The sequence below is a fragment of the Oncorhynchus keta genome, chromosome 36 (genome assembly GCF_023373465.1).
Source record: "Oncorhynchus keta strain PuntledgeMale-10-30-2019 chromosome 36, Oket_V2, whole genome shotgun sequence".
Classification (NCBI taxonomy): domain Eukaryota; kingdom Metazoa; phylum Chordata; class Actinopteri; order Salmoniformes; family Salmonidae; genus Oncorhynchus; species Oncorhynchus keta.
The window spans coordinates 4765306-4792010 of NC_068456.1; the positions used below are offsets into that span (position 1 = coordinate 4765306).

General features: G+C 41.1%; 1 protein-coding gene across 4 annotated transcripts in view; it reads left to right on the plus strand.

The window, feature by feature from the left end:
• mypn (myopalladin) overlaps nt 1-26705 on the plus strand; it is a 50038-nt gene that overhangs the window by 10730 nt on the left and 12603 nt on the right. For 2 of the 4 annotated variants that reach the window (XM_035753914.2, XM_035753917.2), the window contains exons 3-11: nt 7107-7282; nt 7485-7536; nt 13527-13662; nt 13768-13992; nt 14176-14268; nt 17151-17292; nt 17582-17605; nt 18555-18671; nt 24362-25103. In XM_035753914.2, the coding sequence (XP_035609807.1) occupies nt 7107-7282; nt 7485-7536; nt 13527-13662; nt 13768-13992; nt 14176-14268; nt 17151-17292; nt 17582-17605; nt 18555-18671; nt 24362-25103 (1707 nt within the window). The remainder of the gene's footprint in view (nt 1-7106; nt 7283-7484; nt 7537-13526; nt 13663-13767; nt 13993-14175; nt 14269-17150; nt 17293-17581; nt 17606-18554; nt 18672-24361; nt 25104-26705) is intronic. The other 2 variants (XM_035753915.2, XM_035753916.2) reach the window with 2 other exon arrangements.

The window sequence follows — 26705 nt, forward strand, 5'->3', positions numbered from 1 at the left end:
GATCATTGGGGATTATCATTTGTTTTTCAACAGGACAATGACCCAAAACACACCTCCTGGCTGTTTAAGGGCTATTTAACCAAGGAGAGTGATGGAGTGCTGCATCAGATGACCTGGTTTCCACAACCACCCGACCTCAACCCAATTGAGATGGTTTGGGATGAGTCTCAAGAGGAGCTACTTTGAAAAACAGTGCTGAACATTGGGAGTCTACAGACAGATTAGTCTTCTCTTTATAGCAGTAGGCATTTGTACGTTTTTCCCTCGATTGTATTTTGAAATTTTAAAAAGGCAAACAGACAGCTACAAGCAACCATAGAAATATAATCCATAGATGGCAGTTCCGATTCCAAGTCAGGACTGGCAGCCATTGCTGGTGTACCCATGAGTTCAATAGTCAAATTGCCAGGGTAAGAGGTTCTAAAACCCTTCTATGGATTATGTATATGGCCACAAAGCAACAAGCTGTATATTTGGCACCCATGCTGGCCAAATTGCGGCCTTCCCAACTGTAGGCAACTGGTATCTGCTAAAATAAAATAAACACTTGAGTAAATGAGGGATACAAATAATATCATATACAGTGCCTTGCAAAAGTATTCATCCCCCTTGGCATTTTTCTTATTTTGTTGCATTTCAACCTGTAATTTAAATGGATTTTTATTTGGAATTCATGTAATGGACATACACAACATAGTCCAAATTAGTGTGGTGAATTGAAAAAAATAACTTGTTTTGAAGAAAAAAGAAAAAGAAAAGTGGTGCGTGCATGTTTTTTCACCCCCTTAATAAGATATAGTGCAACCAATTACCTTCAGAAGTCACATAATTAATTAAATAAAGTCACCTGTGTGTAATCTAATCTGTCACATGATCTCAGTATATATACACCTGTTCTGAAAGGCCCCAGAGTCGGCAGCACCACTAAGCAAGTGGCACCATCAAGCAAGTGGCACCATGAAGACCAATGAGCTCGCCAAACAGGTCAGGGACAAAGCTGTGGAGAAGTACAGATCAGGGCTGGGTTATGACAAAATATCAGAGACTTGGAACATCCAACGGAGCACCATTAAATCCATTATTACATTTTTTAAAGAATATGGCCCCACAACAAACCTGTCAAGAGGGGGCCGCCCACCAAAACTCATAGACGCAACAAAGAGACCGAGGAGGCAGAGGAGATTGGAGTATCTGTCCATAGGACCACTTTAAGCCAAGCACCCCACTGAGCTGGGCTTTATGGAAGAGTGGCCAGAAAAAAACAATTGCTTAAAGAAAAAAATAAGCAAACACGTTTGATGTTCGCCAAAAGGCATCTGGAAGACTACCCTAACATATGGAAGAAGGTACTCTGGTTAGATTAGACTAAAATGTAGCTTTTGTCCATCAAGGAAAACGCCATGTCTGAGGCAAACCCAACACCTTTCATCACCCCTAGAACTCCATGGGGATGTTTTACATTGGCAGGGACTGGGAAACTGGTCAAAATTGAAGGAATGATGGATGCCGCTAAATACAGGGAAATTCTTGAGGGAAACCTGTTTCAGTCTTCCAGAGATTTGAGACTGGGACGTGTCGTGGAAATTTCCTCTATTTACCAAATCATGAGAGCAAACCACACACAAGTCAGAGTTAGTTATCACAAAGTCCATCTTTAATTATATGAGCTCTATCACAACCCTGGGACTCTCGGATCAATTCAGTGTCTATCAATAAATTTTCTGAGAGTCCCTTCCACATTTCGACTGAGATCCTTTATAGCAAAGACACACACAGGATAAGACAGCATCGGCATAATTCATCGTTCAGCTTTGTCTCCTAAACCATGTACTTTTCTCAAACTCAGAACCATAAACAAATCCTCCATATCAACAGCCATATTACAAATCCATCCTATCTTGACAAGATCACAGACATTGTGGAGCCAAGAGATACACGCTTGACCTCTCCCCTCTCTCCGGCCCAAGCAACTTAGTCTTGACATAGAACAGATACTGCAACCCCGCCACAGTATTATACAAACATATGATGAATATAAAACATCTTACCTATGTTACCAACCAATTCTGATTATTCCCCAACAGACGGAGGTTCACCTTCCAGCAGGACAATGACCCTAAGAATACTGCTAAAGCAACACTTGAGTGGTTTAAGGGGAAACAATTAAATGTCTTAGAATGGCCTAGTCAAAGCCCAGACCTCAATCCAATTGAGAGTATGTAGTATGACTAAGATTGCTGTTCACCAGAAGAACCCATCCAACTTGAAGGAGCTGGAGCAGTTTTGCCTTGAAGAATGGGCAAAAATCCCAGTGGGTAGATGTGCCAAGCTTATAGAGACAAACCCCAAGAGACTTGCAGCTGTAATCACTGCAAAAGGTGATGTATTGTTGTGGCATGGTTTAGGTTCACTTGTAGAATTTATGCCAAGGTGCATTGAAGCTGTTCTGGCAGCTTGTGGTGGCCAAACACCCTTTTAAGAAACTGTGTCGGTGTTTCCTTTATTTTAATTTTATTTTATTTATCTAGGCAAGTCAGGGAAGAACAAATTCTTATTTACAATGATGGCCAAATCCTAACCCAGACGACGCTGGGCCAATTGTGCGCCGCTCTATGGGACTCCCAATCCCGGCCGGATGTGATACAGGGTGGAATGGAACCAGGGTCTGTAATGATGCCTCTAGTACTGAGATGCAGTGCCTTATGCTCTCTGGTATATTTTCAACATTGAGGGCGGGCTCCTGTGGTTGGATAAAAAATGAAATAAATAAATTAAACAATTATTCTTTCTTTTTTTCCCCTATTGGGCTCCCTATGGACTTGGGCCCAGCCCCTGACTCACACAATTGACTAGCCACATTTATTTATTTTGCAGTTTTTTTAAAATCAGTTACCCTATCAAGGCAGGACCCCCCAGTTACCCATGTGTGCACCCTACCTCCTCTCCTTCCCCCATCTAACGATTAGCAGAGCGACAGCAGCAGGTTGCCTACAGTCATTGAGAGCGGGCTCCTGAATACTCCTGTGGTTGGCTCTGGACCAGGATCACTTGCTCTTTTTGTACGTGCTCTGTTCCTCTTTCCCTCGATCCTGACTATTTTCCCAGCCCATGCCTCTGAAAAACATCCCCACAGCATGATACTGCCACCACCATGCTTCACCATAGGGATGGTGCCAGATTTCCTCCAGATGTGGCGCTTGGCATTCAGTTCAATCTTGGTTTCATCAGACCAGAGAATCTTGTTTCTCATGGTCTGAGTGTCCTTTAGGTGCCCTTTGGCAAACCCCAAGCGGGCTGTCAGGTGCCTTTTAATGAGGAGTGGCTTCTGTCTCACCAATCTACCATCAAGGCCTGATTGGTGGAGTGCTGCAAAGATGGTTGTCCTTCTGGAAAAATCTCCCATCTCTACAAAGGAACTCTGGAGCTTTGTCAGAGGGACCATCGGATTCTTGGTCACCTCCCTATCTAAGGCTCTTCTCCCCCGATTGCTCAGTTTAGCCAGGTGGCCAGCTCTAGGAAGAGTCTTGGTGGTTCCAAACTTCTTCCATTTAAAAATAATGGAGGCCACTGTGTTCTTGGGGACCTTCATTGCTGCAGAAATGTTTTTCTACCCTTCCCCAGATCTGTGCCTCGACACAATCCTGTCTAGGAGCTCTACGGACCATTCCTTCGACCTCATGGCTTAGTTTTTGCTCTGACATGCACTGTCAACTGTGGGGCCTATATATAGACAGATGTGTGCTTTTCCAAATCATGGGGCTCCCGAGTGGCGCAGTGGTCTAAGGCACTGCATCTCAGGGCTAGAGGCGTCGCTACAGAAACTGGTTCAAGTCCAGGCTGAATCACAACCGGCCGTGATTGGGAGTCCCATAGGGCGGCGCACAATTGGCCCAGCGTCGTCCAGGTTTACCTGGCAAGACGGCAGTGAGGTGGCCTCCTGTGGCTGTTCTTTAGTACAGATGGGTGTGTCTTCCTCACAAACAGACACAGCACAGACCACTGAATGTAAAGATGGAGCAGCCGGTTGATCTGCAGCCTTTTAGGTTTACAGGGGAAACAGGATACATTGTAACTAACCAGGTCACACTGGGCTATAATAATTTGTACAGTGTTGAAGTTATTCATACCCCATGGCTTATTCTACATTTGGTTGTGTTACAACCTGAATTCCAAATAGATTCAATTCTTTACACATAATGACAAAGTGAAAACATGTTTTACAAATGTTTGCAAATGTATTGAAAATGAAAGAAATAACTAATTTACTTAAGTATTCATCACACCCCTGAGTCAATACTAGAAGCACCTTTGGCAGCAATTACTGCGGTGATTCTTTCTGGGTAAGTCTGTAAGAGCTTTCCACACCCGCATTGTGCAACATTTTCCTATTATTATTTTCAAAACTCTTCAAGCTCTGTCAAATTGGTTGTTGATCATTGCCATGTTCAGGTCTTGCCATAGATTTTTAAGTAGATTTAAACCAAAACTGTAACTTGGCCAGTCAGGAACACTGGGGGCTCCTGAGTGGTGCAACGGTCTAAGGCACTGCATCTAGAGGCGCCACTACAGACTGGAGCCACTGGTTCGATTCCAGGCTGTGTCATAACCGGACAAAATTGGGAGTCCCATAGGGTGGCGCTTCCAGGTTAGGGTTTGGCCGCGTTAGGCCATCATTGTAAATAAGAATTTGTTCTTAACTGACTTGTCCTAGTTAAATAACGGTTAAAAATGTTTTTTTCTTCCCATTAATAGAATGTACCACAGGTGCTCCAATCAAATTGTAGAAACACCTCAAGGATGATCAAAGGAAACAGAATGCACCTGAGCTCAATTTTGAGTCTCATAGCAAAAGTTCTGAATACTTATGTAAATCTAATATTTCTGTTTTTTGTTTTTAATTGTAATTTTTAATACATTTGCAAAATTTCCCCAAAACATATTTTCGCTTTGTCATTATGCGGTATTGTGTACAGATTGATGAGGGAAACATGTATTTAATCAATTTTAGATTAAGGCTGTAACGTAACAAAATGTGGAAAAAGGGAAGGGGTCTGAATACTTTCCGAATGCACTGTATATTGGTCCTGACAATCTACACTGAACTAAAATATAAACGCAAACATGTATGGTGTTGGTCCCATATTTCATGAGCTGAAATAAATGATCCCAGAAATGTTCCATATGCACAAAAAGCTTAAATCTCTCAAATGTTGTGCATACATTTGTTACACCACTGTTAGTGAGCATTTCTCATTTGCCTAGATAATCCATCCACCTGACAGGTGTGGTATATCAAGAAGCTAATTAAACAGCGCATTACACAGGTGCACCTTGTACTGGGGACAGTAAAAGGCCACTCTAAAAATATGCAGTTTTGTCACACAACACAATGCCACAGATGTCTCAAGTTTTGAGGAAGCGTGCAGTTGGCATGCTGACTGCAGGAATGTCCACCAGCATTTTTGCCAGATAATTTAATGTTAATTTCTCTACCATAAACTGCCACCAATGTTGTTTTAGAGAATTTGGCAGTACGTCCAACCGGCCTCACAGACCATGTGTACGGCATCGTTTGGGCGAGCGGTTTGCTGATGTCAACATTGTGAACAGAATGCCCCATGGTGGCGGTGGGGTTATGGAATGGGCATCTGTGACCAACAGATGCATATCTGTATTCCCAGTCATGTGAAATCCATAGATTACGGCCTAATGAATTTATTTCAGTTGACTGATTTCCTCAGTAAAATCTTTGATATTGTTGCATGTTGTGTTTTTGTTCTGTATATATACCAAAATGTTTAAGATTTGAACATTTATTCACATGACTTGATTCTTGAAATGTGTAAAAAACAGTAACCTCATGTGTCCATAGACTAAATATAGTACGATACAGAAACATCTGTAGTTCACAAAAGATAATGAGTTGCATCATATATTTGACATATTTGGACTTAGTACTGGTCAAATACTCTAGCAATACTATATGCTTTTAAGCAATTTCATTCTGAAATGCGTTTCAATATACATATGCTGAAGTCATTTGAATGATTTTCTCAATTTCTTTCAAAATCCCAACCTAAACACTGGAAGTATGATAGATAATGACAATCTTAAAATGTCAATGTGGCCTGTGTAGGCACTTGTACTATGTTGGCACCGAATTTCTTACATTTAAACCAAAACATGTTTTTTTCTGTGGCACTGGCACACTTTGATATTATATTAAATATAGTACATGCACTTGAATTTAAATCATATCTCTGATCAAACGAGTGTCTTTATGATGTTTCCATTCTAGCAGGTCGAGGACTCCATTGATATCATACTGGAACTAATAGCCAGCTTCTACACCTAGCCTGAAAGACAACCTCAACCTCACTCTTGAACATCTCTAACGGAATATTGAAGTAAAAAAAAAAAGTGAAAGTAGTGAGACCTTTTCTATATCACATCTTTTGGTGGTATTCACACCCCTTTGACTTAAACATTTAAAAAGTGTGTTAATTGTTTGTTTTTTTTGTTCATACTGAAATAGATTATATTGCGTCACTGGCTTACACACAATACCCCATAATGTCTAAGTGGAATGAGGTTTTTAGGCATTTTTACAAATGAAAAGCTGAAATGTCTTGAGTCAATAAGTAGGTAACCCTTTTGTTATGGAAAGCCTAAATATGTTCAGGTGTAGAAATGCCACAGTCACAGTCAGGAACAGTAGCCAATTTGTCATCTTAAGAATTTTGCTCGTTTACAATTTACATCAATCCATATTTCCACTAAGTGCTCACTTGGCATTGTAGGGTGGTGTGGTTGCTTCTTGTTTTAAAGTGAAAGAGAGCTCACCAGAACTTTTTTCCCAAGATTGTGGCTACACTTACTGACAGTTGGCCTGACATACACACTGGGTCAAGACACTCACCACATACACTAATAAGTTATGACTGTCGGAGAGTTGCTAACACAGAAAAATTGTGAGTTTTCTTTCCAAATATAACATCAATTTATATTTTAAAGTTGAAACGGTTCGATTATTTTTGACTGATTATGCTCAATCACTAATGTGATGATGACACTAAAAGGAGCATATGCATTTTCTGGCTTTCCAGGTGGTTTTGTGAGGGGAAGGAGCTGGAGAACTGCCCTGACATTCAGATCATCAACAACAGCGAGTTGCACTCTCTGATCATTGCCGAGGCATTCGAGGAAGACACAGGGCGGTACTCTTGCTTTGCTTCCAACTTCTATGGCACAGACTCGACATCTGCAGAAATCTACATCGAAGGTGACCATTGAGTTTAGACCTTCAAGTCAAGTGACCCATCTAGAGTGCATCGTCACATAAAGATGTAACGCTGATGTAATTCATTTGTATCTCTTCTGGTTCAAATGTTTCATTTTAAATTAAAACATATTAATATAGACAATCATACTAAGATCATCCCTACTGTTGAGCTCTACATCACTCTCTTTTGTGTGTTTTACAGGTGCCTCCTCTACAGATTCGGAGGGGGAACAACATTTTGAGCATGTAGCACAGTGAGTACACTACTCTTCCTCTACTCAAAATAGAATTTGAAAGTGTTTAATTGCGGCAGTGAAAGCAAGATTCAAATACTTCAATTCTGCAATGTAAGAGGCCTCACTGTAGCACATAGAGTGCCTTCAGAAAGTATCCACACCCCTTGACTTTTTCCACATTTTGTTGTGTAACAGCTTGAATTTAAAATGGATTCAATTTAGATTTTTGTTGTAACTGGCCTAGACACACAATAGCCCACAATGTCAAAGGGAAATTGTGTTTTTCGAAATTATTACAAATTATTATTATTATTTATTTTTAGGGGTGGATCAGCTTGAATATTGCAAGTAGATTTTGGCTTCTATCAATGTTATTGTCTGCATGATCTAATACCCCATATATGTTTTTGAAAATATATTTTCCTTTATTACTTTCCCCTAACCCTACCACCCCCTAATGAGAGTACATCAATGGACAACAACACTTAGGCTTCTACTTCCAACTTATACAGACGATATACATTTTTACGGACACATTATATTTCACATTAGTTATATTTTGTTTGTTTTTAATCCCACCCTTCAGCTCCCCTCAACCCCTCCCACCTACAGTGCATTCGGGAAGTATTCAGACCCCTTCCCTTTTTCCACATTTTGTTACGTTACATCCTATTTCTAAAATGTATTTAAAAAAAACATGTCTTCATCATTCTACACACAATATTCCATAATGACAAAGCAAAAGCAGATTTTTAGACATTTTTGCAAATGTATTAAAAATTAAAAACAGAAATACTTTATTTACATAGGTATTCAGACCCTTTGCTATGAGACTCGAAATTGAGCTCAGGTGAATCCTGTTTCCATTGATCATCCTTGAGATGTTTTTACAACTTAATTGGAGTCCACCTGTGGTAAATTCAATTGATTGGACATGATTTGGAAAGGCACACACCTGTCTATATAAGGTCGCACTGTTGACAGTGCATGTCAGAGCAAAAACCATAAGGTCGAAGGAATTGTCCGTAGAGCTCCGAGACAGGATTGGGGAAGGGTACCAAAGGCACAGGTCTGGGGAAGGGTACCAAAAAATGTCTGCAGCATTGAAGGTCTGCAAGAACACAGTGGCCTCCATTCTTACATGAAAGAAGTTTGGAACTCTTCCTAGAGCTGACCACCTAGACGAACTGAGCAATCGGGGGAGAAAAGCCAAGAACCCGATGGTCACTCTTACTTTGATCTAGAGTTCCTCTGTGGAGATGGGAGAACAGTCCAGAAGGACAACCATCTCTGCAACACTCCACCAATCTGGCCTTTATGGTGGTGTGGCCAGACGGAAGCCACTCCTCAGTCAAAGGCACATGACATTATGCGTGGAGTTTGCCAAAAGGCACCTAAAGACTCTAAGACCAACAATATTCTCTGGTCTGATGAAACCAAGATTGAACTCTTTGGCCTGAATGCCAAGTGTTACATCTGGAGGAAACCTGGCACCATCCCTATGGTGACTCATGGTGGTGGCAGCATCAAACTGTGAGGATGTTTTTCAGCGGCAGGGTCTGGAGAGACCTGAAAATATTTGTGCAGCAATGCTCCCCATCCAACCTGACAGAGCTTGAGAGGATCTGCAGAGAAGAATGGAATAAACTCCCTAAATACAGGTGTGGCAAGCTTGTAGCGTCATACCCAAGAAGACTCAAGGCTGTAATCGCTGCCAAAGGTGCTTCAACAAAGTACTTAGTAAAGGGTCTGAATACTTATGTAAATGTGATTTTGAAGTTTTTAGATTTTTTCGAAATTGGCAAAAGTAAAAAAAAAAAAATGTTTTTGCTTTGTTATTATTGGGTATTGTGTGTAGATTGATAAATATGTTTTAATCAATTTTAGAACAAGGTTGTAAACTTGACAAAATGCGGAAAAAGTCAAAGGGTCTGAATACTTTCTGAAGGCACTGTATATAACATTCTATTGGTTGCAAGAATTTTGTATAATAATTGAAATTGAAAAACTCTGTTTTGAATCACGGCGTCATTTTGTGCATAAGTTCATAAACCATGTGCCATAGAATCGGTACATCGAAAATCTCTTCCCAAATATTTTGCAATCTGGATGGCACAGCTGTCATTTTTTTGCTGCATAAATGAAACTGGTATGCATTTTTATTTATCACAATTTTCTTTAACCAATTTTGGTCTTTAATGCTGGGCCAACAGACAAGTTCCTTACCTTTCTCCCCCTTCCACTTGCCTCTTCCATTTTACAGTAATGCTGCAATTAGTTGGGTGCTATTTTGGATAGAGCAGACATTTCTATATAAACTCAGAAAAAAAAGAAATGTCCCTTTTTCAGGACCCTGTCTTTCAAAGATAATTCGTAAAAATCCAAATAACTTCACAGATCTTCATTTTAAAAGGTTTAAACACTATTTCCCATGCTTGTTCAATGAACCATAAACAATGAATGAACATGCACCTGTGGAATGGTCGTTAAGACACTAACACCTTACAGACGGTAAACAAATAAGGTCACAGTTATGAAAACTTAGGACACTAAAGAGGCCTTTCTACTGACTCTGAAAAACACCAAAATAAAGATGCCCAGGGTCCCTGCTCATCTGCGTGAACGTGCCTTAGGCATGCTGCAAGGAGGCAAGAGGACTGCAGATGTGGCCAGGGCAATAAATTGCAATGTCCACTGTGAGACGCCCAAGACAGCGCTACAGGGAGACAGGACGGACAACTGACCCTAGCCCCCCGACACAAACTACTGCAGCATAAATACTGGAGGCTGAGACAGGAGACACTGTGGCCCCATTCGAGGACACCCCGGACAGGGCCAAACAGGAAGGATATAACCCGCAGTGGCAGATCACGTGATACAACACCTGCACAGGATTGGTACATCCAAACATCACACCTGCGGGACAGGTACAGGATGGCAACAACAACTCCCCGAGTTACACCAGGAACGCACAACCCTTCCATCAGTGCTTAGACTGTCCAAAATAGCTGGACTGAGGGCTTGTAGGCCTGTTGTAAGGCAGGTCCTCACTAGACATCACCGGCAACAACATCGCCTATGGTCACAAATCCACCGTCGCTGGACCAGACAGGACTGGCAAAAAGTGCTCTTCACTGACAAGTCGCAGTTTTGTCTCACCAGGGGGTGATGGTCGGATTGACCCACTGAAGGAATGAGCATTACACTAAGGCCTAAAGGTTGAGCGGGAGTTTGCTTTTGGAGGTGGAGGGTCCGTCATGGTCTGGGGCAGTGTGTCACAGCATCATCGGACTGAGCTTGTTGTCATTGCAGGCAATCTCAACACTGTGCATTACAGGGAAGACATCCTCCTCCCTCATGTTGTACCCTTCCTGCAGGCTCATCCTGACATGATCCTCCAGCATAACAATGCCACCAGCCATACTACTCGTTTTGTGCGTGATTTCCTGCAAGACAGGAATGTCAGTGTTCTGCCATGGCCAGTGAAGAGGCCGGGTCTCAATCCCATTGAACATGTCTGGGACCTGTTGGACCAGTCCTATTTCTGATATTATTTACAAAGAGTATACCATAAAAAATATATATAATAATTCTAATGTTTTTATATCAATTAGTATATTTGAGTTTAACCACAATATTTGTTGTAATACTTTTTTCTGGTGGATTAAACTGAAATTGCAACCAACTTTATATGTCTTGTTTTAAAAATAGTGATATTTTGGAGATAATTTCATTTTCAAATAACTGAAAGTGAGAGGTTGGTAAATGAATAAAGGGAAAAATTACATTCTTGATCAAGGGGTGAGCCATTCTTGCCTATCTGCTAGAGAACTAGTTTGGATTTAAGTATTGTTTTTGTATGACTGAAGGCTTTAGTGAGAGGTCTTGACGTTACAAATAAAATGGAATATCTTTTGCTCATATAATTTAAAAAACAAGTTGTTAGTTGCAGGTCCATAAGCAAATAGGTCAACTGTGATATGACTAAAGAGTTAATCAGGGTGATTTTTCCACAAATAGACAGGTATTTTCCTTTCCATGGTGGCAAGATCTTGTCTCGTTTTGCTAACTTTCTATTAAAATGTATGTAGTGAGATCATTTCTTTCTTTTGGGATATCAATACGTTGATGGCCATTTCACCGTCAGACCATTTTATTGGTAAACTACACGGTAATGTAAAATAAAAATAAAAATTGTGATCCAGTACGTAATATAGTACTCTAATCATAATTTGGTAATCCAGAGAGGTCCACAAAATGATCTAGATCCTCTATGAGGCTGTGGAGGGATCAAAACTGTGGATTTAATAGAAAACATTCATCATCAGCGTACAATGACACCTTTGTTTTTAAACCCTGGATTTCTAGCCCCTTGATATTATTGTTGAATCTGATGTTAATAGGTAACATTTCGATGGCCATAATAATATGCCAATTGCGGCCTTTTTAAAAAGAAAATGAAAAGCTGTAATGTCTTGAGTCAATAAGTATTCAAGCCCTTTGTTTTGGCAAGCCTAAATCATTTCAGGTCTACAAATGTGCCTAACAAGACACATAATAGTCGCATGGACTCACTCTGTGTGCAATAATAGTGTTTAACATGATTTTTGAATGACTACCTCAACTATGTACCCCGACACATACAAGTTCCCTTAGTCGAGCAGTGAATCTCAAACATATATTCAACCACAAAGACCAGGAAGGTTTTTTAATGCCTCACAAAGAAGGGCACCTATTGGTAGATGGGTATCTATTTGAGCATGGTGAAGTTATTAATTACACTTTGGATGGTGTGTAAATACACCCAGTCACGACAAAGATACAGGTGTCCTTCCTAACTCAGTTGCCGGAGAGGAAGGAGACCGCTAATGAATTTCACTATGAGGCCAATAGTGACTTTACAACAGTTAAATAGTTTAATGGCTGTGATAGTAGAAAACTGGAGATCGATCAACAACATTGTAGTTACTCTACAATACTAATCTATTGACAAAGAGAAAAGAGGGAAGCCTGTACAGAATACAAATATTCCAAAACATGCATCTTGTTTGCAACAAGGCACTAAAGTAAAACTGCAAGAAACCTGGCAGAGCAATTAACTAATTGTCTTGAATACAAAGTGTTATGTTTGGGACAAATCCAATACAATACATTACTAAGTACCACTCTCCATATTTTCAAGCATAGTGGTGGCTGCATCATGTTATTGGTATGCTTGTAATCGTAGGGGAGTTTTTCAGGATAAAAAATAAACGGAATGGAGCTCAGCACAGGCAAAATCCTAGAGGAGAACTTGGTTCAAATCCATTTTTATTTTGAATTTAACCTTTATTTGACTAGGCAAGTCAGTTAAGAATAAATACTTATTTACAATGACGGCCTACCCCGGCCAAACCCTAACCCGGATGATGCTGGGACAATTGTACGCCACCCTTTGGGACTCCCAATCATGGCCGGTTATGATACAGCCTGGAATCGAACCAGGTATCTGTAGTGACGCCTCTGAGATGCAGTGCCTTAGATCGTTGCACCACCCAGAAGCCCACGAATGTTCCTGAGTGGCTGAGTTACAGTTTTGATTTAAATCTACTTGAAAATCAATGGGAAGACCTGAAAATGGCAATGACCAACAACCAATTTGACAGATCTTGAAGAATTTTTGAAAATAATAATGGGACAATGTTGCACAATGCAGGTGTGGGAAGCTCTTACAGACTTACCCAGAAAGAATCACCGCTGTAGTTGTTGCTTCTAGTATTGACTCAGGGTTGTGATGAATACTTATATAAATGAGTTATTTCTTTCATTTTCAATACATTTCTAAAACCATGTTTTGACTGTGTCATTTATTTGGAATTCAGGTTGTAACACAACAAAATGTGGTATAAGTCATGGGGTATGAATACTTTCTGAAGGCACTGTATGTAACTTCAACACTGTAAAAATAATTATCGCTCGGTGTGACCTGGTTAGTTACAATGTATCCTGTTTCCCCTGTAAACCTAAAGGCTGCAGAGGACCCCAGCTCAACCGACTGCTCCATCTTTACATTCAGTGGTCTGTGCTGTGTCTGTTTGTGAGGAAGACACACCCATCTGTACTAAAGAGCATCTACAGGAGGCCACCTCACTGACATCTTGCCAGGTAGTCACTGCATCTGTACCTGTCAAGGTAACTACTACTGTCCTTCCTGTTACGGAGGTGACAGCAACACTTACCCAGGTGACGTTTACATTGTCCTCTGCCCAGGAGACGTCAGCACCGTTACCTGTCCAGTTAGTCTGTATGCTAGATCTACCACCTGTGGACATAGTGTCAGTACTGGCGCAGGAGGTGTCAACACCGTCACCTGTCCCAGTTACGTCCACAACATCACAGACAAAGACAGTCACTACCACGGCACTACCACTGACCCAGGTGGCTTCCTCTACACCTCCTGCCCAGGTGGCTCCCATACAGACGACTCTATCTGAGGTAATATTCTGCTGAAAACCCTCTGGCCGCTGAATATACTGCAAACATAGATGGGAATTCCAGATATCTGAAATATGTCTAACTTTCCTTCCTACACAGCGATCGTTATTCAAGTACTCAACAGTAATGTATATTTATGTTTGGGTACTTAAATTATGGAATCCTTTCTTCTTCTTTTTTTAGAACTTAAACGGTGACAGCTATAACCTAGGTCTAGACGTCTATCCTCAAGGTCTAGATGGGAGGCCGATCATCGCAGCCCCTGTTTTCACAAAGGTAACCTACTAATATCATCCAAACTATTAATAATTAGAAGATACAGTATATACAATGTCAACTTCACCATCAATCAACAAAATATGATATTATCATACATATAGTGGCCTTCAGAAATGATTCATTACCCTTGACTTATTCCACATTTTGTTGTGTTAGAACCTGAATTCAAAATTCATTAAATTATATGTATTTTCTCACTCATCTACACTTAATACCTGACGGCTACAAAGTGAAAACATGTTTTCAGACGTTTACTTTGTAGCAGCACCTTTGGCAGTGATTACAGCTGTGAGTCTTTCTGGGTAAGTCTCTATGAGATTTCCACACCTGGATTGTACAATATTTGCATATAATATATATATATTTTTTTATAAATCAAATCAAATTTTAATGGTCACATACACATATTTAGATGATGTAATTGCGGGTGTAGCTAAATGCTTGTGTTCCTAGCTCCAACAGTACAGTAGTATCTAACCATTCACAACAATACACACAAATCTATAAGTAAAACAATGGAATTAATATATATATATATAAGTATTAGATCGAGCAATGTCAGAGTGGCATTGACTAAAATACAGTAGAATAGAATACAGTATATACATATGGGATGAGTAAAGCAGTGTGTAAACATTATTTTAACATTATTAAAGTGACTAGTGCTCCATTATTAAAGTGGCCAGTGGTTATTATAGTAACCGTGTGGAAGCCGGCTAGTGATGGCTACTTAACAGCCCGATCGCCTTGAGATAGAAGCTGTTTTTCAGTCTCTCAGTCCTAGCTTTGATGCACCTTTACTGACCTCGCATTCTGGATGATAGAGGGGTGAACAGGCCATGGCTCGGGTGGTTGTTGTCTTTGATGATCTTTTTGGCCTTCCTGTGACATCGGGTGCTGTAGGTGTCCTGGAGGGCAGGTAGTTTGCCCCCGGTGATGCATTGGGCAGACATCACCTCCCTCTGGAGACCCCTGCGTTCGCGTCGGTGCAGTCGTCATATCAGTTGGTGATACAGCCCGACAAGTTTGAGGGTTTTAGGGGCCAAGCCAAATTTCTTCAGCCTCCTGAGGTTGAAGAGGCGCTATTGCACCTTCTTCACCACACTGTCTGTGTGGGTGGACCATTTCAGATCGTCAGTGATGTATACTGCGAGGAACTTGAAGCTTTCCACCCTCTCCACTTCTGTCCCGTTGATGTGGATATGGGAGTGCTCCCTCTGCTGTTTCCCAAAGTCCACAATCAGCTCCTTTGTTTTGTTGACGTTGAGTGAGAGGTTATTTTCCTGGCACCACACTCCCAGAGCCCTCACCTTCTCCCTGTAGACTGTCTCGTCATTGTTGGTAATTAGGCCTACTACTGTTCTGTCATCTGCAAACATGATGATTGAGTTGGAGACGTGGCCACGCGGTCATGGGTGAACAGGGAGTACAAGAGGGGGCTGAGCATGCACCCTTGTGGGGCCTCTGTGTTGAGGATCAGCGAAGTGGAGGTGTTGGACAGGGCGGGATCAAGACCCAGGGCCTTGAGCTTAATGATGAGCTTGGAGGGGAATATGGTGTTGAATGCTGAGCTATAGTCAGTGAACAGCATTCTACATAGGTATTCCTCTTGTCCAGATGGGATAGGGCAGTGTGCAATGCGATGGCGATTGCATCGTCTGTGGATCTATTGGGGCGGTAAGCAAATTGAAGTGGGTCTAGGGTGCCAGGTAAGGTAGAGGTGATAAGATCCTGAACTAGCCTCTCAAAGCACCATGGAGGACAGAAGTGAGTGCTATGAGGCTATAGTCATTTAGTTCAGTTACCTTTGCTTTCTTTGGTACAGGAACAATGGTGGACAGCTTGAAGCAAGTGGGGACAGCAGACTGGAATAGGGAGAGATTGAATATGTCCGTAAACACTCCAGCCAGCTGGTCTGCGCATGCTCTGAGGACACGGCCAGGGATGCCCTCTGGGCTGGCAGCCTTGCGAGGGGTAACATGCTTCAATTACTTACTCACGTCTGCCACAGAAAAAAAGCTCTTCAAGCTTTGTCAAATTGGTTGTTGATCATTGCCAGACAACCATTTTCAGGTCTTGCCATAGATTTAAGTCGGCCACTCAGGAACAGTCACTGTCTTCTTGGTAAGCAACTCAAATGTAGATTTGGCCTTGTGTTTTAGGTTATTGTCCTGCTGAAAGGTGAATTAATCTCAGAGAGTCTGGTGGAAAGCAGACTGAACCAGGTTTTCCTCTAGGATTTTGCCTGTGTTTAACTCCATTACGTTTCTTTTTTATCCTGAAAAACTCCAGAGTGCTTAACGATTACAATAACGTGATGCAGCCACCACTATGCTTCAAAATATAGAGAGTGGTATTCAGTAATGTGTTGTATTGGATTCGCTGCAAACATAACACTTTGTATTCATGACAAAAAGTGAAAGGTTTCCTACATTTTTTGAAGTATTACTTTAGTGCTTTGTTGAGAACAGAATATAGCTAGGTAGTCTTTCAAAAAGTATTTCACACAGAGTGAATCCATGCAACTTATTATCTGACTTGTTAAGCAAATTTCCCTCCTGAACGTATTTAGGGTTGCCATAACAAAGGAGTTGAATACTTATTGATTCGATACATTTGAGCTTTTCAATTTTTATGAATTTGTAAAAAAAAAAATATGAAAAATATAATTCTACTTTAACATTGGGGTATTGTGTATTAGGCCAGTGACCAAAAATCTCAATTGAATCCTTTTTAAATTCAGGCTGGAAAACGTCAAAGGGGTGTGAATATTTTCTGAAGGCGCTGTAGTATATTTAAAGGTCATGTACTTAAGAAATTGTACGTTTTGTGTGTGTGATGATGAACTGGATGGATGCCCACTCTACTTGGCCCGTCAGAGTCTGCAGGACCTTTTGGCGTCGGAGAGCCAGCTGGTGGTGCTAGAGTGTCGTGTTAAAGGGGTGCCCTCCCCCAAGGTGGACTGGTACAGAGAAGGAACCATCATAGAGGATTCCCCTGACTTCAGGATCCTGCAGAAGAGTAAGTCCAACTCCTTTACTCCTTTACTATGTTTCAGAATAATGTACATTCATCTTATGATATTTTCTGTGATGTACAACAATTGTCTTGTATTAGTTCAATAGTACATTTCCACTGATATGGAGCCATCTTTGAAATGATTCAACGTAAGCATTCTGAAAACTGTGAAAGTATCTCAAATAAACGTTTAAACAATCAAATAACAGAGTGTATGTTTTTTAGAAGGCAATATGAGTAGCTCTATGATTTTAAACAATTATATATATATTAGCATTTTCTTATTTTTTAGAGCCTCGATCCATGGCTGAATCAGGTACGTAATTATGCAAAGGAGAGACTGTCATGGTACAATTAATATAATTGTACAATCTTAAGATGGAGCATATTTCTGCATGTATCAAAGTATTTGGTGTGGTGTGTTACTGAATAGTAAATTGTATTCGCAATATGCCAGCATTAGATACAGTACTATATTTTGAAAACATGACTGGTGCTTCCCTCAGAAAGTCAACATCCTACTGTAGCCCAAGTGACATTTTCCATGAAACAATGTACACCATTTCTCTTCCAAGATGTTTACAGTATCTGGCTGGGGCTGTAGCTACTGTAACTCCTCTGAGTAACAGCCAGTTTGCTTCGCCTCCTAAAACTCAACCTTATAAGGAAGCTTACAACCTGTGTCTGTTGAACTAACATGGTCACAGAGCCTTTCAGAGTGTCTGAAACACAGGGAAGCACTCGGGATTGGAAACATGTAGCTGCTGTGCCATGGGAAAAACTTCTCACTCACAGCATATCAAAGGCAGCTGCTGGAAACTTAATTGGGGAGTACAGGCTCATAGTAATGGCTGGAACGGAATAAATGGAATGGTATCCAACACATCAAACACATGTTTTCCAGTGTTTGATTCTATTCCATTGACTCCATTCCAGCCATTATTATGAGTCTTCCTCCCCTCAGCAGCCTCCTGTGCAGCATATGCATTATATGACTGCATATTAGTTCTCTGTGACTTAGACAGCATATTGAGTAATAGCTGTAAATAGAAATTCAGACATATTTTACAATGTAGAGGCTCGCTGCCTGTTTCTTTTTCACTGTGCATACTGTATACGTAAGGACAGGTTAGCTACATAGTACAGCTGCAATGCTGTTCTAGTAACTTCTCTGCCCTTTAATCTATGAGTCATGTTGCCTGAACTTCAACAGTGACATTCAGCCGGTGCTCCCCTCATCTCCTTCATTTTTGTATTCCCTTTAGAGGAAATATGCACTTTGGTTATTGCTGAGGTCTTCCCTGAAGATTCTGGAACATTCACTTGCACTGCAAGCAACAAATATGGAACTGTATCCAGTATTGCTGCACTAAGGGTGAAAGGTAACGTCACTGGCTTGCAAACAAGGTTTAGACTTGACAGTTCTATGAGTAAGATTGTATTTGGAGACTATGTTTACGGTTTCTAGTGAAAATCGAATAACCCTTGAACAGTTGGCATCTAAAAAGGGATGACATTTTCCCATTGATTTCCTATGAATAAAATGTTCACTGATCAACACAACCTACTCCACATTTTCCAAGTGAATGATAAAGTATAGAAAAAAACAACAACATAGAAGTCTTGTTTTTGAAGGCCTTCACACCACATCGAAATAAATTAAGGAGCAAATATTTTCAGACAAAATCCCACAACAATCCATCAGTTTGACATAGTTGTGGTTTTAATAGTGCTGAGCATTAACCGATATTTTGACCGTTGTTGGTTCAATGAATTGAATTCCATTTTGTTCAGGTTTTCTTCTGTGAGCTCACTGCACACATTGAGCAATTTCTCTAGAGATAAATCAGATCAAATCAAAGTTTATTTGCCACTTTCGCCAAATACAACAGGTATTACAGTGAAATGCTTACTTACAGGCCCTAACTAACAGTGCAATTATTAAGTAAAAAATAGGTATTAGGTGAACAATAGATAAGTAAAGAAATAAAAAACAACAGTAAAAAGACAGTGAAAAATAACAGTAGTGAGGCTATAAAAGTAGTGAGGCTATATACACTAGTGAGGCTATAACAGTAGTGAGGCTATAACAGTAGCGAGGCTATATACACTAGTGAGGCTATATACACTAGTGAGGCTATAACAGTAGCGAGGCTATATACACTAGTGAGGCTATAACAGTAGCGAGGCTATATACACTAGTGAGGCTATAACAGTAGCGAGGCTATATACACTAGTGAGGCTATATACACTAGTGAGGCTATAACAGTAGCGAGGCTATATACACTAGTGAGGCTATAACAGTAGCCAGGCTATGTACACTAATGAGGCTATAACAGTAGCGAGGCTATATACACTAGTGAGGCTATAACAGTAGTGAGGCTATAACAGTACAGGCTATAACTAGTGAGGCTATATACACTAGTGAGGCTATAACAGCAGAGAGGCTATATACACTAGTGAGGCTATAACAGTAGCGAGGCTATGTACACTAGTGAGGCTATAACAGTAGCGAGGCTATATACACTAGTGAGGCTATAACAGTAGCGAGGCTATGTACACTAGTGAGGCTATAACAGTAGTGAGGCTATATACACTAGTGAGGCTATAACAGTAGCGAGGCTATATACACTAGTGAGGCTATATACACTAGTGAGGCTATAACAGTAGCGAGGCTATATACACTAGTGAGGCTATATACACTAGTGAGGCTATAACAGTAGCGAGGCTATATACACTAGTGAGGCTATAACAGTAGCGAGGCTATGTACACTAATGAGGCTATAACAGTAGCGAGGCTATATACACTAGTGAGGCTATAACAGTAGTGAGGCTATAACAGTAGAGAGGCTATAACAGTAGTGAGGCTATATACACTAGTGAGGCTATAACAGCAGAGAGGCTATATACACTAGTGAGGCTATAACAGTAGCGAGGCTATGTACACTAGTGAGGCTATAACAGTAGCGAGGCTATATACACTAGTGAGGCTATAACAGTAGCGAGGCTATGTACACTAGTGAGGCTATAACAGTAGCGAGGCTATAACAGTAGTGAGGCTATATACACTAGTGAGGCTATAACAGTAGAGAGGCTATAACACTAGTGAGGCTATAACAGTAGCGAGGCTATATACACTAGTGAGGCTATAACAGTAGTGAGGCTATGTACACTAGTGAGGCTATAACAGTAGTGAGGCTATTTACACTAGTGAGGCTATAACAGTAGCGAGGCTATATACACTAGTGAGGCTATAACAGTAGTGAGGCTATGTACACTAGTGAGGCTATAACAGTAGTGAGGCTATATACACTAGTGAGGCTATAACAGTAGCGAGACTATATACACTAGTGAGGCTATAACAGTAGAGAGGCTATAACAGTAGAGAGGTTATGTACACTAGTGAGGCTATAACAGTAGAGAGGCTATAACAGTAGCGAGGCTATATACACTAGTGAGGCTATAACAGTAGCGAGACTATATACAGGCACCGGTTAGTCGGGCTAATTGAGGTCGTAAATACATGTTGGTATGGTTAAAGTGATTATGCATATATGATAAACAGAGGGTAGCAGCAGTGTAAAATATGGGTTTGGGGGGGACACAATGCAAATAGTCCAGGTAGCCATTTGATTACCTGTTCAGGAGTCTTATGGCTTGGGGGTAAAAACTGTTGAGAAGCATTTTGGTCCTAGACTTGGCGCTCCGGTACTGCTTGCCATGCGGTAGTAGACAGAACAGTCTATGACTGGGGTGGCTGGGATCTTTAACAATTTTCAGGGCCTCCTGGATGACAGGCAGTTTAGCCCCAGTGATGTACTGGCCCGTACGCACTACCCTCTGTAGTGCCTTGTGGTCGGAGGCCGAGCAGTTGCCGTACCAGGCAGTGATGCAACCAGTCAGGATGCTCTCGATGTAGCAGCTGTCTACATCTTTCTCGTTTCCTGAGGGGGAATAGGCTTTTTCTTGCCCTCTTCAAAACTGTCTTGGTGTGTTTGGACCATTCTAGTTGGTTGGTGATGTGGACACCAAGTAACTTGAAGCTCTCAACTTGCTCCACTACAGCCCCAACGATGAGAATGGGGGCGTGCTCAACTTGCTCCACTACAGCCCCAACGATGAGAATCACTGTTGTGTGGTCTGCAAACTTAATGATGGTGTTGGAGTCGTGCCCGGCCACACAGTGGTGGGTGAACAGGGAGTACAGGAGGGGACTGAGCACGCACCCCGAGAGGCTCCAGTGTTGAGGATCAGCGTGGCAGATGTGTTGCTTACCAACCCTCACCACCTGGGGGCGGCCCGTCAAGAAGTCCAGGATCGAGTTACAGAGGGAGGTGTTAGTCTCAGGATCCTTAGCTTAGTGATGAGTTGAGGGTATTATGGTGTTGAACGCTGAGCTGTAGTCAATGAACAGCATTCTCATGTAGGTTTTCCTTTTGTCCAGGTGGGAAAGGGCAGTGGAATCGAGATTGCATCATCTGTGGATCTGTTGGGCGGTATGCCAATTGGAGTGGATCTAGGGTTTCTGGGATAATGGTGTTGATGTGAGCCATTACCAGCCTTTCAAAGCACTTCATGGCTACTGATGCTCTCATGCATGCCTTAGTGTTGCTTGCCTCGTAGCAAGTGAATAAGTGATTTAGCTTGTCTGGTAGGCTTGTGTCACTGGGCAGCTCGTGGCTGTGCTTCCCTTTGTAGACTGTAATAGTTTTCATGCCCTACCACATAAGACGAGCATCGGAGCCAGGGTAGTATGATTCAATCTTAGCCCTGTATTGGTGCAATGTCTGTTTGATGGTTCATCGGAGGGCATAGCAAGATTTCTTTCCGGGTTAGAGTCCCGCACCTTGAAAGCGGCAGCTCTCTCCTTTAGCTCAGTGCGGATGTTGCCTGTAATCCATGGCTTCTGGTTGGGGTATGTACGCACAGTCACTGTTGGGACAATGCACTTATTGATAAAGCCATTGACTGATGTGGTGTACTCCTCAATGCAATCAGAAGAATCCCGGAACATGTTCCAGTCTGTGATAGCAAAACTGTCCTGCTTCATCTGACTACTTTTTTATAGACCGAGTCACCGGTGCTTCCTTCTTTAATTTTGGCTTGTAAGCAGGAATCAGGAGGATAGAATTGTGGTCAGATTTACCAAATGGAGGGCGAGGGAGAGCTTTGTAGATGATCAAACCGAACTGTGCGATGTAGTAGGGAGTTGTAGTTTACAATAGGCCAATATTATACATAGTTTACTGCAGAAAACGCGGTAATGAACTACAATGACCATATTCCATTGTGGGCCTACTTGTCCGGTCGGTGTGTTTCTTTTACGCCTGCTACAGTAGGTTAGTGTGCGGCAGACAAAGAGAGAAGAGACAGAAGAATGCAAGATTGAGTGGGATAGAGAGCAGTTGCTTCGCAAGGTATCTCTACCTGAAAATACATGATCTAATTGATTGATAGTTGGTATTCAGCAGTCATAAAAGTATAGTTTACCTTCAAGAACTACTAAAATGGTGATATTGTCAGACAGCATAGGTAGCAGCTCTAAAGAAACGAGATGATGACTTGGAATGTAATAATAAAGCCATCAAATAAAACAAATGTAATGTACACAACAACTGAAATATTTTATTCAAGTAAAGTAATGTGAATAAATGATTGTCAATAAGTGAAAGCAGTAATAGGCAGTGACTACCATCACCGAACATTTATTAATTGTTTTATTCTATGTTACAACATTGAACCCGCATAGGCATTTAATGTTAAACATTTTTTTTTATCGGAACCGAAATCAATAACCGTGATAATTTTTAAAAATAGTAGAATCGAAACTGAACTGACCTTAAAAATCACTAATTGCTCAGCACTTAGTTTGAATGATTTGAGAACAAATTCCCCTGTCTCCGTAAGGTCCTTCAATTGGATTCTGACTGTCAAACAATGATTCAACCTCAGAGCCACCAATGAGCTTTAAAAGCATGTCTGGGATACATTTTTAGACAGGCATAGATCAGGGGAGGTTAAGAAATAATTTGAAGACACTGAATATCCCTTTGAGTGTAGTCAAGTATGGTAATTCATCTGTGGATGGTGTATCATATCACCCAGACACTGCAAAGGTCTGGCCATGGAAACTGGAAAATGGAAACTGCTCAGGGACACCACTATCAGGTTTAGGATTATTTTAAAAACAGACACATAATCAATTTGCTGAGCTGAGAGAAAACTGTGCAAGGATCATACCTGCATGAAAAAGTGAAAATCCACTCCAAATGATCAATTCTGTTTGCAACAAGAACGTTAAGTAATAGTGCAAGACAACATGGGAAAGAAATACAGTTTTTGGCCTAAATGAAAAACTTCAGGTTTGGGTCAAATCCAATACAACACATTACAGAGTGAAACCCTCAGTACTTTAAAGTTTTGTGGTGGCAGCATCATATTATGGGTGTGCTTGTCACTGGCACGGACCGGGGAGTTTGTCAGGATCAAAATAAATAGAAAGGAGCAAAGCCCAGTTGAAAATTAAGAGGAAGACCTGCCTCAGTCTTTATTTTTCAGCTGGACAATTACAAAAACTAAGATAAGCCAGAATGGCTTTTTAAATAGGTGTTAAAGTGTTCCTAAGTGGTCTAGTCTCAGTCCTGGGTCCTGACTAAATCTGCTTGAAAATCAGAGACAAGGTTTCAATATTGCTGTCCATCAATGATTCCCAACTAAATTTACTGAGCTTCAGCAATTTTGACAAAAACAATGGATAAATGTTGCCCTAAGATTTGCTAGAATCTTACTCAAAATAATTCACAGGTGTAATTGCTGCCAAAGATGCTTCCACCAAGTATTAACTCTGGGTTGTGAAGACATACATAATCAATAAATCGCCATTTAAATATATCTATACAGGTATATATATATTTTTAAATGTTCTATAATATTTTGTTCACTTTGAAAATGTGGAGTAGGTTATGTAGATCAGTAGGAGTTCATTTCAAGGCAGCAAAATGGGAAAACTGTGCAAGGGGTGTGTAGACTTTCACTAGGTACTGTACTTATCCTTCTCTCTGTACCTCATTAGGCAATGATAACACCAACAACAACCACGTGAAAACTCCACACAAGTCCACACAAGTCCCAGAGCCCTCTTCATTAGATCTCACTCCTCCCAGTCTAAAGCCTCAAGCTGAGGTTCCTGTGACCAACAGCATCAAGCCTCACTCCAACACCATCCGCCTGGATCCGCTCAGTTCCAGCACGTTACGACTGGACCCTCTGAGCACCAGTACCCTCCGTCTAGATCCTCTGAGCTCCAGCATGCTGCGCCAGGACCCTGTCAGCATCAGCATGCCCAGTCTGGACCCACTAATCCTGGGCAGCAGCCCCAGGATAGGCACCCGTAGCTCCAGCACATCTTGTCTGGATCCACTCTACCTGAGCACACCTCACTCAGATCTGTCTACTAGCTCCAACAGGGAACTTCCTGAGCCCAAGACTGACCATGAAGACTCCAGAGCCTTCTCAGTGTTATCAGACCCTGCCGTTGGTCTGAGTCCTAAGGTGGAAGGGACTCCTTTCCATAAACCTGAGCCCCCTCCCCCTGTAAAGCTCCCTGATCCCCCCACCTCCTCTTGCCTCAAGCCTGGGGTTCTGGTGAGCCACAACGGGCCCAGGTCCAGCTCCAGGGTAGGCCTCCGTGTGCACTTTAAACTGCCTGAGAATGAGACAGACAACGAGAGTGAAACATCCGATAGCCATTCATATGAAGATATGTCACAGTTGGCCAATAAGGAACCACCTCCAGTCCTGGCCAAGCCCAAACTGTGAGTATTCTAATTAGAGGTTCACAGCAAAGCTTAGATTAATTTTTTTGCTTGACATTGTCAAATAACTCAAGCATAGATTGGTGACTTGTTTTCTAATTTGTCACACAGAAACTGGAGGCCATGTGTAACTTGTTCAGCAAGAATAGCACCTATTGTCTATAGGTGGTGCTGTAATAAGCAGTCTTGCTTAACACCTCATTATCCGAGTTATTGATAAATCAGAAAGTCAGATTGTTCATGCCCATTTCAATCCTTTCTAAATCCACTTCACAATGCCCTATCAACTTGAAACGTTGTAGGGTCATGATGAACCATGATGTACCATTTTAAAGGTGCAATATGCAGAAATCGCTCCATTTCCTGGTTGCTAAAATTCTAATAGTTCCCCTAATTTAAGTTTACCAAACAAGTGTAGAGAATCATTGTACCATCTAAACCAATTTGAAATATCTTTCTAATAACCAAAAATATTGTATTTTCAGCTGTTTGAAGCTGGTGTACAAACATTACATATTGCAGCTTTAAGTTTGGCATTGATATCTTAAAAAATAAGGAAACTATTAACAATTCACTTTTTTGACACTAATGCTTAAAGTAATTGTAAAAAAAAATTGTAAAAAAATCTTATTCTCATGGACTAAAAGTCTTATTCGATCAAAATGTGGTCTTTGAGCTCATCACAATAGTCCTTAAAGAGTGAGAAAATAATGTTGATGCATTCAAACATGGTCACACTATACGCTAATATGCTAAAACATCTGTTTTGGGGAGATGCTGTGTTATCACATGCAGAATTGCCTTTTGTAGGATACCTGGAGGCATTAATATCTGTTGGGTGATTGGTTGAGGCTTCTAGGTTGCGTAACGTCCCTCCGAGCCCTTCACAAAACATGGCGGACAGTTTCTCTCGCCTCGGATCTTAAACCAGTAGTGACCACTAACTACAATGACAGTACACCTCAAATTAAAAGGTTAATCTAACCTAGATTTCATACTAGAGCAATAACTATTGTTCAAGAGGATTTTGTCTCATGCACGTTAATGTTAATGTTTATATTATGCAGACAAACAATGTGAAATATTGTGATTAGTATATCTGTATGATCACTTATTGTTGCCCTATTATATGGTCTGAACTTAGTGAAGGTGGATCTATTATTCGGTGAAATTAGAAACTGGAAGTCCTGCAACTTGCGCAGTCAGCGTATTTCAGCTGTGAGAGTGTATTGAAGTATTTTGGAAGGCTAATGTGGGGTGTACCAACTGAGATTTAAATCAACATGGTAATTCTTTCACTGATTGCACATAAAGGAAAATAGTTCCTAAATAATAGAGTGCTTGATTTGTTATCCAGCTGATCTTGTGTCCTTTCTGTCATCCGATGAACCCCATGCATTGCTGCTCGCAGCTATATTTCTTAAGTGTTCTTCAATGTATTTTGTATCACTTAACTTAAGACAAATCCTAACTTAAGACTAGTCCCGAGACTCAGAGTGACAGCCTCACATGATATGGTGACAACTGTTAAATATCTAGTCAGACAACAAACTATTAGTTTTATCACCATTTTCCCCCCCTAAATTTGCACCGACAGTTGAT